The sequence below is a fragment of the Bufo bufo genome, chromosome 9 (genome assembly GCF_905171765.1).
Source record: "Bufo bufo chromosome 9, aBufBuf1.1, whole genome shotgun sequence".
In the NCBI taxonomy this organism is placed as follows: domain Eukaryota; kingdom Metazoa; phylum Chordata; class Amphibia; order Anura; family Bufonidae; genus Bufo; species Bufo bufo.
The window spans coordinates 38,979,690-38,992,329 of NC_053397.1; the positions used below are offsets into that span (position 1 = coordinate 38,979,690).

The 12,640-nt window shown below is 45.1% G+C and overlaps 1 protein-coding gene across 9 annotated transcripts in view; it reads left to right on the forward strand.

Moving 5' to 3' along the window:
- The window catches only part of CACNA1D (calcium voltage-gated channel subunit alpha1 D), a 368,921-nt gene that overhangs the window by 26,473 nt on the left and 329,808 nt on the right, over positions 1 to 12,640 (forward strand). For all 9 annotated transcript variants that reach the window (XM_040408273.1, XM_040408281.1, XM_040408272.1 and 6 more), the window contains exons 2-3: positions 3,528 to 3,846; positions 6,452 to 6,557. In XM_040408273.1, the coding sequence (XP_040264207.1) occupies positions 3,528 to 3,846; positions 6,452 to 6,557 (425 nt within the window). The remainder of the gene's footprint in view (positions 1 to 3,527; positions 3,847 to 6,451; positions 6,558 to 12,640) is intronic.

Genomic DNA, 12,640 nt, shown 5'->3' on the forward strand with positions numbered 1-12,640 from the left:
AAAGGCGTGGTACGCCATCGGGACAATTTTTTTTTAGGATTTCATTTTACTCATTTTGGGCTAAAAATCACATTTTTAATAGGTCTTTATAAAAAATATTTCATTATTCTGTCAATGGTTTAACTGTTTTTCTAGCTGTGTGAATCCTACTTTCACTTTGTGCCAGTCATCTAATAAACCTTATTTCTAAACTACTAAGAGGTCATAAACACTTATTTAAGCCACATTCTTATCAGTAAGATAAGGACTGATACATAATGAGTGTTTATCAGGTCAGAGATGAGTTGTCTAACGGGAAACAGTAAACATACAGATCCTGCTACTAGAGAATCTCAAGGCTGTACAGAGAAAGGGGCTCAACATTTTTAATGCATTATATTTTTTTTAGCTCAAAATGAGTACATTGCATTAATAAAGAAAATTGTTCCCCCAAAGGTGTACATAGCCTTTAAGGTTTATTTTATGCCAGAATATTGTGGCAGTGCCATTTTAACTTTTTTTTGTCAAATTTGTGACCAGTGTATATTTGGTCTGTTAAATGTGTCTATGGTCTCTTTCATACGTCCCTGTCTGTGTTGACATCCATGACAAGATGGTCAATGGTTCATCCGTGAAGATGTCAGTGAAGGATCCATGTTTGGTCCGTGTTTGGAAACCAAACATGGATAGCATCTGTGTTGTGTCAGTGGTTTTCATGGACCCATAGACTTTAATGTGCACGAGGGATCAGTAATCACAGAAAAAAAAAATAGGGCATTCTTCCAGGTCCGTGGAAGAGCACTCGTGTGAATACACACATTAAAGTCAATGGTCCATGGAGACCACAAGCAGAACACGTCTGCGATAACTGATGTGTGAAAGCGGACTAGGCCTAAATGGAAGATGCGACACAATCAATGCACCACAAGATGCCTATTCGAGGGTGCTTTCACATCAGCGCTATTATTTTGCTCTGAACGAAAATTTGCCGGATTTGGCAAATAACTGACTAAGGGATCTTAACAGATCCCATTGACTCTAATGGAATACGTTAGGTTTTCGTCCAGGAGAACATATTTTTTTTCGCAGAGGAAAAAGTCCTGCATGCAAGACTTTTTTCTCAGCTTTTTTTGACAAATTCTGTGACAGAAGACCCCAACAGAACTTCCGATGCAGATGTGAAAGCAACCATAGAGGGCCACAAGGCTTCAGACTAACAGAATTTTATACAACTTTTTAGACCACCTTGGAGCTGGCCCACAAGATTCTACAAAATCTGTCTGAGGGTATCTCCACATGTGACCGAGATGCTGCGGATTTAGTTTAGGTTTGCTTTCTGCAGCAACTGGACAAGGTTTATCATCCACCTGCTACTGTAATCCGATATAGATTTTACCAGCGAATATCTCTAGGTAGAATCCACAGCAGCTCTGGTTCACCCGTGGGGTTGGAGGTTGGACCAGATGTGATGTTGACTATGGTCTCCTCTCATTGTTTCAGGGGAGCTGATGGCTCATTACCACATATCTGGTGGACTTGACCCACACTCTCAAAAACAAATCTCATATAGGGTCCATCCACCCAACCGTAATTTCGGTCTGCATCAGATCCAATTTTGGGGACAAGAATGGGCATTTGTTACATATCGAGGGACATGCGGAAGGGGAAAGTGTGGGATGCCACGGCCGGTATCCGTGATTTGTGGGCTGCAAAACTACTGTCATGTTAATGTCCCCTAAGAGATTTCCATGCCCATGCTATTGTGATTCTAATGGCCATACACATAAAGGGGCATTCACGCAACCGTATCCGTTTTGAATTCCATTGTGGATCTGCAATACACAAATGCCGGCCGTGTGCATCCCGCATTTTCCCCTTCCACATGTCCTGCAATATGTAACAAATGCCAAAACGGACAAGAGTAGGACATGTTCTGCTTGTTTTGCGGGGCCGTGTAACAGGCATACAGCTGTCCGCATCTTTTGCAGCCCCACTGAAATAAATGAATGAATGAATACAATCTTTTGAATGGACTGAATGGACCCTTACTTAGTTTAGACCTTGTGAAAACTAAGCTGGTGTGGATTATGGTGAATGAGAAACTTTCCAGCATTCTCCGAGATACGGTTGAGAAGTTCGGAAAAGCCTGGTGCCCCTGGATACGGTTCTCTGTGAACAAGAAAAAATGTGGGGGGTTGAGTCAGCACAACCCGTATGTAGGTGCATATCACTATGGCGAAATACATATACAAACGGAAAATGCAAATGTGATCGCACACTACATCCAGCATTCTGCCCTGCCTCCATGCTGGATGAGACATTGGTGTACATTTTGGCCAAAGCGTAATAAGCCACTCACCACGTCAAGGTCGCCTCATTTGAGTGGTCCCTAACACTAGAAGAGTAGTTTAGCTCCAGCGTCTTCAGCTGGAATTTAATTTCATCTAAACCTCGGCTGACTTCAAACACAGAATGGCGGAGAGATTGGGGGGAACACCCCTCCTTTTTTCCCCCCGAGACCATCCTTAGATCTGTATTCTTCTGCTCTCCCATGGATGTACTTTCGCTATGCTGTTTCCCTCAGCGTTGTTTGCTCTGCCCCCTGTTGCGGAGGTATGCAATATTTTTGTTCTCTGCCATTACGGTTTTACATGTCCTGTGTTTTCTTTTCAATAAAAAGAGCGAAATGTAAAAATAAACTGATAAATAGTTATTAGGCGCCGTCATGCTCCGTTCCTGCGTGGGCTTAGCCAAGGTCATTAAAGGGCATCTACCGGCAAGAACTTCACTCTGAAATCAAGCACAGTGCCTGGTAGGGCTCGCTGAGCATCATGGGCGAACACCTTTTACTCTGTCCTGCTTGCTGCAATGCCGATATAAAGACTTTTAGGGTTCATGCATGCAAACTTAATTTTTGTCAGTTTTTTTTGTGGCCCATATGCAGAACCATTCAGTTCAATGGGTTCAACGGAAATGACTCCCGTTTCCGTATGTCCGCATGGCTATTCCGCCCCCAAAAAAATAGAAGATGTCCTATTCTTGTCCATTTACGGACAAGGACAGGCATTGTTACAATGGATCCGCGAAAAAAACCTGGATGTAACACAGACGTCAGACGGACGTCATCCGTTTTATTTTTTGCAGATCTGTTTTGTGGACTGCAAAATACATACGGTCGTGTGCATGAGCCCTTATTCTGGTATCCAAATAAGCAGTTAAAGGGGTTCTCTAAGATGAGGGCCCCTTTTCATAATGACAGGCGTCTCTCTTTCTCCAGTGCTGAACTCCCTTCTTCTCCATTTCTGGTCCCCTTTGGACCGGAAAGGTGAAGTGCCGTCTACATGAACGTCACTGCTGCTGACCAGTCCGTGGCCTCAGCGGTGATGTGTGCAGGCACCACATGTGACCGCTGCCACCGCTGAGGCCATTGATTGGTCAGCAGCAGTGACGTTCATGTAGACAACGAATCTTAATTATTCTGTGTGTTTAGTGCTTAGAATTGGTCACAATTTGTCGGATGAGAAACTAACGTGTCCTCTTGTTCACAGGGGCGAACTATGCAAGTAGCAGGCGACCTCCACTTGCTGTTGACGGGTCAAGCCTCCAGTCCAGGGATCCAGCACCATCCAAGCAGACAGTCCTATCTTGGCAAGCTGCGATCGATGCTGCCAGACAGGCCAAGGCGGCCCAGAACATGAGCACTGCTGAGCCCCTGCCGGTTGGATCTCTGTCACAGAAAAAACGGCAGCAGTATGCTAAGAGCAAGAAACAAGGGGGCAGCTCGACCAACAGACCAGCCCGTGCCCTTTTCTGCTTGTCTCTCAATAACCCAATCCGGAGAGCCTGTATCAGTATAGTAGAATGGAAGTATCCTTTATGGCGGTGCTTGTTGTGGAGTTAGTATAATCTGAACACGTATAATGGAACACATGCTAATACCAGCGGTGTGCCACTCATGAGATAAAGTGGGTGCCAAGAGCCAGCATTATAATCATTGTCTCCCGGCCCTGAGAAAGAGTCATGGCTGCCTGAGAAGAGTCACAGTTATTCACGAGCTCCTGCTTTCCCCGCCCACTTACTGGTGACTACCAATCATCAGCAGGTGGGTGGGGAAAGCAGGAGAACTTGAATAACCATGACTCTTCTCAGGCAGCCATGACTCTTTTTTCCAGGCCTGGGTTGCGATAATTATAAGGCTACCTGCACATGTTGTGGATTACATGCGTTTTTTCTACTGACCAGACTGGAAGACTTCTTTAGGCTCTGTGCACATTGGCACAGATTTACTAAGTGTAGTCCAGACCTGCACCAGATTTGTCACAGGGGCTCAGGCTGGATGACAAATGTGGTGCAACGATAGGCAGTTTTCTCTGACTCCGTACCAACTATTGCTTGGCTTACTTTGAGACAGATTTTTATGCTAGAATGGCACTGAAATTTGGGTGTAAAATGGCACATCTTAGGTATGCCCCCTTTTCATGAGAAGTCCACCAACTTTACATTAAGCCCCGCCCCTGCAGAACATGTCAGTTAAAAGTGTAGAAACCCCAGATGCGCCAAATCACGCCAATTTGCATCACTTTTTTAGACAGATTATTGGCGCAGATACAATATTAAATCTGGGCCATTGTGGTTCTGGCTTCCTTCAGAGGTCCATGGTTAGGGCAGAGGCCTGGAATGGATGGCATTTGTCATCCATAGAATCCCATTGTTTAAAAACGTATACCATGTGGCATAGGTTTCTTTCTTTGCAGTGGCCCTCTGTATAAGAAAGCACAGTCTACTGCACCTTACTACACAGTTAGGGTACTTTCACACTAGCGTTTTTCTTTTCCGGCATTGAGTTCTGTCAAAAGGGCTCAATGTCGGAAAAGAACTGATCAGGCATATCCCCATGCATTCTGAATGAAGAGCAATCAGTTCAGGATGCATCAGGATGTCTTCCGTCCAGTCATTTTGACTGATCAGGCAAAAGATAAAACCGCAGCATGCTACGGTTTTATCTCCGGACAAAAAAACTGAAGACTTGCCTGAATGCCGGATCCGGTATTTTTTTTCATAGGAATGTATTAGTGCCGGATCCGGCATTCAAAATACTGGAATGCCGGATCCGTCATTCCTGTCTGCGCATGCGCAGACCAAAAAAAAGGATCCGTTTTGCCGGATGACACCGGAAAGACGGATCAGGCTTTTAAAAGCATTTTTCTGACTGATCCTGATCAGTCTTACTAATGCCATCAGTTGGCATACGTTTTGCCGGATCACTCTGCCGCAAGTGTGAAAGTAGCCTTAAATGGTATTTCTATGCACACTGACCTGGTGCAGGCTTAAAGAGGCACTCTTTTTTCCCTGCATCAGGTGAATAGGGGCTGACACGTATGCTGGGAGTGTTTCCTGACCTATACATTTAATATAGTCTACACTTAGCCTTAGGGTACTTTCACACTAGCGTTTTTCTTTTCCGGCGCTGAGTTCCGTCCTAGGGGCTCAAATCCGGAAAAGAACTGATCAGTTTTATCCCCATGCATTCTGAATGGAGAGTTAGTCCTTCAGGATGCATCAGGATGTCTTCAGTTCAGTCTTTTTGACTGATCAGGCTTTTCAGAAAAACGTAGCATGCAGTATTTTTACCTCCGGCCAAAAAGCCTGAACACTTTGACTGAACTCCGGATCAGGCCTTTTTCCCATTGACTTGCATTAACGCCGGATCTGGCGCTGTGTGTTCAGTCAAAACGGATCCGGCTTTTGCATGTTAAACCCGAAAAATGTGAAAAAAAAGTTAAAGTCCATAAATGGCGGATCCGTTTTTTCCAATGCATTTTTTCATTGTGATCAAAATCCTGATCAGGATTCAAATGTAATCCGTTTTCACACGTTTTTCCGGATCCGGCGGGCAGTTCCGGTGTCGGAATTGAACGCCGGATTAAAACAACGCTAGTGTGAAAGTAGCCTTACTACAATTTTGCACTTTTTTTTGTAGCCATATTACAAACAGTACATATGTTTAACCATTTCTTAAAGGGGTTGCCTCACTTCAGCAAATGGCATTTATCATGTATACAAAGGCACTTAACTAATGTATTGTGATTGTCTATATTGCCTCCTTTGCTGGCTTGATTCATTTTCCCATCACATTATACATTGCTTATTTCTAGGGGTTACCGCCTTGGCCTCTGAGATGTGCCTATGTGCACTGCCATAGTCCCGGCCACCAGAGATGCCTGCGCTATTTCCAATATTGTGCAAGCACGACCACAACTGATGGATTGCAGGGTGGTCGTAACCCCTGGATACGAGCAGTGTATAATGTGTTGGAAAAATGAATCCAGCCAGCAAAGGAGGCAATATGGACAATCACAATACATTAGTAAGTGCCTTATAGTAACTTTGCTGAAGTGACCCAACCCCTTTAATGCTACTTTCTCTATTTTCTGTGAATTGCTTTTTGTTGTAACCTTAACCTCGTTTTCAGACCATTTGACATATTTATATTAGTGGCGATTTTTGCCAATTGTGTGGCCTTAGCTGTTTACATCCCATTCCCTGAAGACGATTCAAACTCCACCAACCACAACCTGGTAAGACCTCTGCTGTTTTTCTTTGATGCTGCATGAGTTGGATCTTGGACATTGCTGAATGTCAATGGGGGATTACGTAACAAAGGAAGCTGGGTATTTGTATTCTGGTTGAAAACGTTGCAGATTTCCTGGCAAAATTGCATGAATCGCCTCCTGTCCATGTGCAGCTAGTTTCTTGTCGGAGCCAGGCGGATGGGCACTTGTGAATTAGATTTGTGGAGGATGTCTTGAGGGTTGATAAACAGGGAAGCTGTGTGATGTCTCAAGTGAACATCCATATGATGAGGGGCTGTATGTAAGCAGCGTATATATGGGGGCCGCTGGGTGTGACATAATTAGATGATCTTTTTCTAGTCTGTGTTCTGTTTGTTGCAGCACTCAGTAGTAGTAGTGGTGCTGCTCGTCTCAAATTTGCATTCTAAATGAAATTAGTATTATTATATGTGTATATATGTGTGAATCCCCCACCAGCGCTGTATTAAAGTGTAACTGCACTTTCAAAAAACTTTTGTTATGTGATAATGACGTATCAAAGGTATTGATCAGTGGGGGTCCGAGTGCTGCGACCTCTACCGATGGCTAAAACGAGGAGATAGAAGCGCTTACCCAGAGCACTCTCTCCTCGCTGCTGAAGACGGGTTCAATAGAAAGTCTATGATCCCGTCTCCGGTCTGTCTTCAGCACCAAGGAGAGATGGGGCTCTGTGTCAGCACTTCTGTCATTTTAGCAATTAGCGGGGGTCTCAGCACTCGGACCCCTACTGTTCAAAATCTTTAATATGATATCAAGAAACATTTTTGAAAATGAAACTTTAAGGTCTCATACACAGGACCGTACGTATTTTGCAGTTCGCCGTGTGCATGCTGCATTTTCATAATGCAACTGGCTATTCTTGTCCTCAAAACGGACAAGAATAGGGCATGTGCCATAATTTGTGTATCAGCCACATGTATGCGGACAGTCCGCGTTTTTTGGGGACCCATAGAAACGAAGAGATCCGCGTGCCATCCGCGGACCCCAAATACAGTCGTGTGCATCAGTCCTGGCAACTGAAATTTAATGTGGATAAGTGCAAGATAATGCACCTGGGGCGTAAAAACCCAAGGGCAGAATATAGAATATTTGACACAGTCCTGACCTCAGTATCTGAGGAAAGGGATTTAGGAGTAATTATTTCAGAAGACTTAAAGGTGGGAAGCCAATGTAATAGAGCAGCACGAAATGCCAGCAGAATGCTTGGATGTATAGGGAGAGGTATAAGCAGTAGAAAGAGTGAAGTGCTTATGCCGCTGTACAGAACACTGGTGAGACCTCACTTGGAGTATTGTGCGCAGTACTGGAGGCCATATCTCCAGAAGGATATAGATACTCTAGAGAGAGTTCAGAGAAGAGCTACTAAACTAGTACATGGATTGCAGGATAAAACTTACCAGGAAAGGTTAAAGGACCTTAACATGTATAGCTTGGAAGAAAGAAGAGACAGAGGGGATATGATAGAAACTTTTAAATACATAAAGGGAATCAACTCGGTAAAGGAGGAGAGAATATTTAAAAGAAGAAAAACTGCTACAAGAGGACATAGTTTTAAATTAGAGGGGCAAAGGTTTAAAAGTAATATAAGGAAGTATTACTTTACTGAGAGAGTAGTGGATGCATGGAATAGCCTTCCTGCAGAAGTGGTAGCTGCAAATACAGTGAAGGGGTTTAAGCATGCATGGGATAGGCATAAGGCCATCCTTCATATAAGATAGGGCCGGGGGCTATCCATAGTACTCAGTATATTGGGCAGACTAGATGGGCCAAATGGTTCTTATCTGCCGACACATTCTATGTTTCTATGTTTCTATGTTTCTATGTAATACTTTCATTTTGCATGAAATAATTCTGGAGCTTCTTTTCTCTGCGTTGCTTTATCCTTTGGTTATTCCTCTTGGAAATGTATGAATCAATTGACAGCTGGGTGTTGGTGCTTCCCTACAATATGGCACGTCTCTATGCACTTTGGAAATGAATACGAAAGCACGTGATTTTTTTTTTTTTTAAGCGCACTTCATGTTAATTATCATCAGTGGTTAAAAATATTTAAAAATACTTCTATGTTTTTTAATATTTATTTTTTTGCTCCAGATAACAACTTTAGGGTCCATTCACACGTCCCTTGAATGGGTCCACATCCGTTCCGCAATTTTGCGAAACGGGTGTGGACCTATTCATTTCAATGGGTCCGCAAAAGATGCGGACAGCATACCGTGCGCTGTCCGCATCCCTATTTCTATTCCGCTGCCCAGCAAAAAACATAGAGCATGTCCTACTCTTGCCGCAGCCATGGACAAGAATAGGCATTTCTATCACTGGACTGGCCATGTGCGGTCCCCAAAATGCGGAACGCACATGGCCGGTGTACATTTTTTGCGGATCCGCAGTTTGGGAACCAAAAAAAACCTTGCGGACATGTGAATGGACCCTTATCATGTAATAGTATCTTTAAGGCACATTCAGACAGGAGATTTTGAGATCTACCATAATTGTAGAATGGACAGCACCAGGACTGAACACGGACCCATTATAGTCAATGCGCCAATCCACGCGTCTGGTTCTCTTCATGGCCCTTGCAGAGAAAATTGTAGCATGCGCTACGGTGCTCGTCTATTCAAGTCAATGGGTCTGCGAAAGAAAACGGCAATGGGACGCTATCTGTGTACGGTCTGTTTTCCATGCATGGTTGCTGGGAGGCTCTGGATGGGTATTCTTCCATGTTTTTTTGACGAAGGGGAAAAACTGATGACAAGCTGGTGCCATATGGATGGAAAACATGACCAACCAGAACGCAGTCTGAGAGGAGCTGAATAAACATGGACGGAGCATTGTCGGTTTTTGTGGACACATACAAGTTTACATCTGTCGTCTGAACGATCTCGGTTCCATCGCCCGTCGGCTCACGTTAAAAAATTATATACAGCACAGTATTTTTTACTGGATGTCTCTGTATGGAATAGCGCAGCGGACTGCACTCTTCAATATAGCAGAAAAAAGGTATAGTGATGTCTATAAGCCAGTCGGAGGCCAAAAGGACACTGGTTTGGGTTCCGTCGGGTGAATGGGGAGCTGTGGATGCATTTGACGTATGCACTGGGAGTTTTCTTATGTGCACATCAAGCGGACACGGAAAAACGCAGTGTGAACGCAGTCTCAGAGGCGGTATTGGATATTATTTGCGGAAATACATCATGTTACTATAAATGGTGCAAGTCACGTCTTTACTTTTGATATAATCATAAGACGGGCCTGATGTTCCTCATCCGCGCCAGCCAGCCTCTTTATGGCTCTTTTTACTCTACGCGAGTTCTTTGTGATCTACTCGTCATTAAAAAAAAAAAAAACACGATCGTCATCTGCAGCGCAAGTCAGGGGCGTAACTATAGGTCATAGGGCCCCAGAGCAAAATAAGATGGGGCCCCACCGCCTAGTGTAAGGAAATTAAAACAGCAGCAGAAGGGCCCATTTAAACGACTGTATTTTTTTGTCCACATCTGTTCTGCAATTTTGAGGATCGGATGCAGACCCATTCATTTCAATGTGTGTGCACGTCCGTTCCATGGCCCCATGGATAAATAAATGTCCTATCCTTGTCCGTATTTGCAACAAAAATAGGCATTTCTATCATGGACAAGGGCATTCTCATCCGCAAAATGCAGAATGCCTACGGCTGGTATCGTGTGATCCGGTCTTGTGAATAAGCCCTAAGTAGCAAGAATTTTAGGTATTTATAGTATGCTAGGGCCCTGCAAACGTCTGGGCCCCATAGCAAGTGCTATGGCTATACTGACTCCCATGATGCAAGTGGGTTCCTACAGTGTTCTTCTCATTTCGACTTCCCTGTACAGCGTGTGTAGACCAGGGGTCAGCAACCTCCGGCTCTCCAGCTGTAGTGAACCTACAACTCCCAGCATGCTCCATTCACTTCTGTGCAAGTCCTGAGAACAGCTAAGCAACTGTCCATGTTGGGAGTTGTAGTGCCGGAGGTTGCCGACCCCTGGTTTAGACAATCCTGCCTACAAAGAAACGTCATAATGTGAACATAGCAAAATATATTCTCGCCTGCCCGCCTGTAGTAGATTTCTATGTGACCAGGGGGACTCGGAGGTCACTGGGCAGGGGTGCACCTATCCTTTTTGCTGCCAAATTCTTAACCTAATCGTTTTGCCACAATGGAAGCGCTCATTGCCCATGGCCCTTCTGCTGCCCCCCTCTTGCCCCTAGCTGGTTCTGCCTGACGCGATCGCCTCACCTGGCCTCATTGGCGGTGCACCCCTGTCACTAGGGTTTTGGGTTTCTTTTGTGTGGGTCATGACTTACCAAGCCCTCTCCCAACTGGTGTCCAAGATCCAGTGAGAAAGTTCTGGCCTGGTGGTTTCGTCCTAGGACTTTGCTAAAAATACCTATTTGGTTTATATCGTTTCATGAGTGGCGTATAGGTAAGTAGCTCTAAGACGCCATCAGTATAATGCTGCTCTAGTGTGGGGACATCCTTCTGTGTGCACCACTGTTCGCGAAAATTAAGGTGTGTTACCTGCATCACTAGCTTTGGGCACTCAAATTGAATACAATACAGGTAGAGGCAGACCATGAGGCTGCCAAGGGACCCCTGGAGAGAGTGGATCCATTCAAGGTCCCTCTTTTTAAAGAGGTTGTGTAGTGGAATTACATGTTTCATATATGGAGCAGAATGGGTTTAAAAAAAAAAAAGCATTGGTCAACTCATCGATCCCCTGTTGCTGCCGTTCCAACACTTCCTGTTCCTGCTTGGAGATCCCTGGACAACCAATCACTGGCTGATGCAGGTCACCGCTGCGTCCAGTGAGTGGCTGATGCAGGTCACCGCTGCGTCCAGTGAGTGGCTGATGCAGGTCACCGCTGCGTCCAGTGAGTGGCTGATGCAGGTCACCGCTGCGTCCAGTGAGTGGCTGATGCAGGTCACCGCTGCGTCCAGTGAGTGGCTGATGCAGGTCACCGCTGCGTCCAGTGAGTGGCTGATGCAGGCATCTCGTGCCATTTCCTGTCCCAGCTGGTAAGCAAAGAAACGGCAGTGGCAGGGGATCGTTCAGGTGAGTAATGCTTCTTTTTTTAACCCATTCTGCTTCACATAGAAATTTTTTTATCCTCTCGGACAACCTTTTAATGGCTGGTGAGAACCTATATAGAATATGGTCTTTATCCTATTATGATAGCAAAGAAGAGTAGGGTGTGCTGGGATGAAACTGGGATGGAGGATGATTAGGAGTTTGCCCGTATCAATTTGGGCCCTAATTGATATGATTGCTATGGACCCCCTTAGCAGCTGATATGGCGCCCCCAGCCACTAAGGGTCTGATCTAAATTCAGAGGTGATGTGCGATGGATGATCAGCGTGGATGATGGAAGACAACATGGAGGAAATGAATGCAAGCACTGGTGACCAAGGAAAGGAGGAAAAGACACATTAGTCAAAATCCTTTCAGGAGCTGATGGTGCGGGGTCCCAGTCTGCTTTGCTATTGGGCCCCCTGGTTACTTGTTACATCCATGAACGGGTCAGCTATAGCCAATGGACCTGTGGCTAAAAATCTGTGCATGTAAATTCCGCCCTAATTTGCAGCAAGTGAGTGACTGAAGCGTCTGCCCCCTGCTATGCACAGTAGCTGGTGCAGATGACGCTGGCATGAGACGGGCACGATACAGCTGTGTATGGACGGATGGCGGGGTGCAGCTGTGATTTTACAATCATCTGGGAGGGCGCTGGCACCTCGTACGCTGTAATTGTCACAAATAGGATGATTGTGCCTGTATCCTCGTAGTAACCCATCACCCACTGGCATCGTCTCTGACCCTCCGGCAGATCTTCACCGCTAGTCTGCGTGCTTCCCGAGCTTACCTCCTTCAGTCCCAAGTTTACATTGATGCTCCAGTTTCTTTAATGTGTTTTAATGTGCTTTTCATGCATTATTCATGCGATTTTGGTCTAATCCATAGAGATCGCTTGGAATGATCAAAACTTCTGAAACTGGGGCTGGGTGGGAGTATGTGCCGTACACTAATCCACCCTAC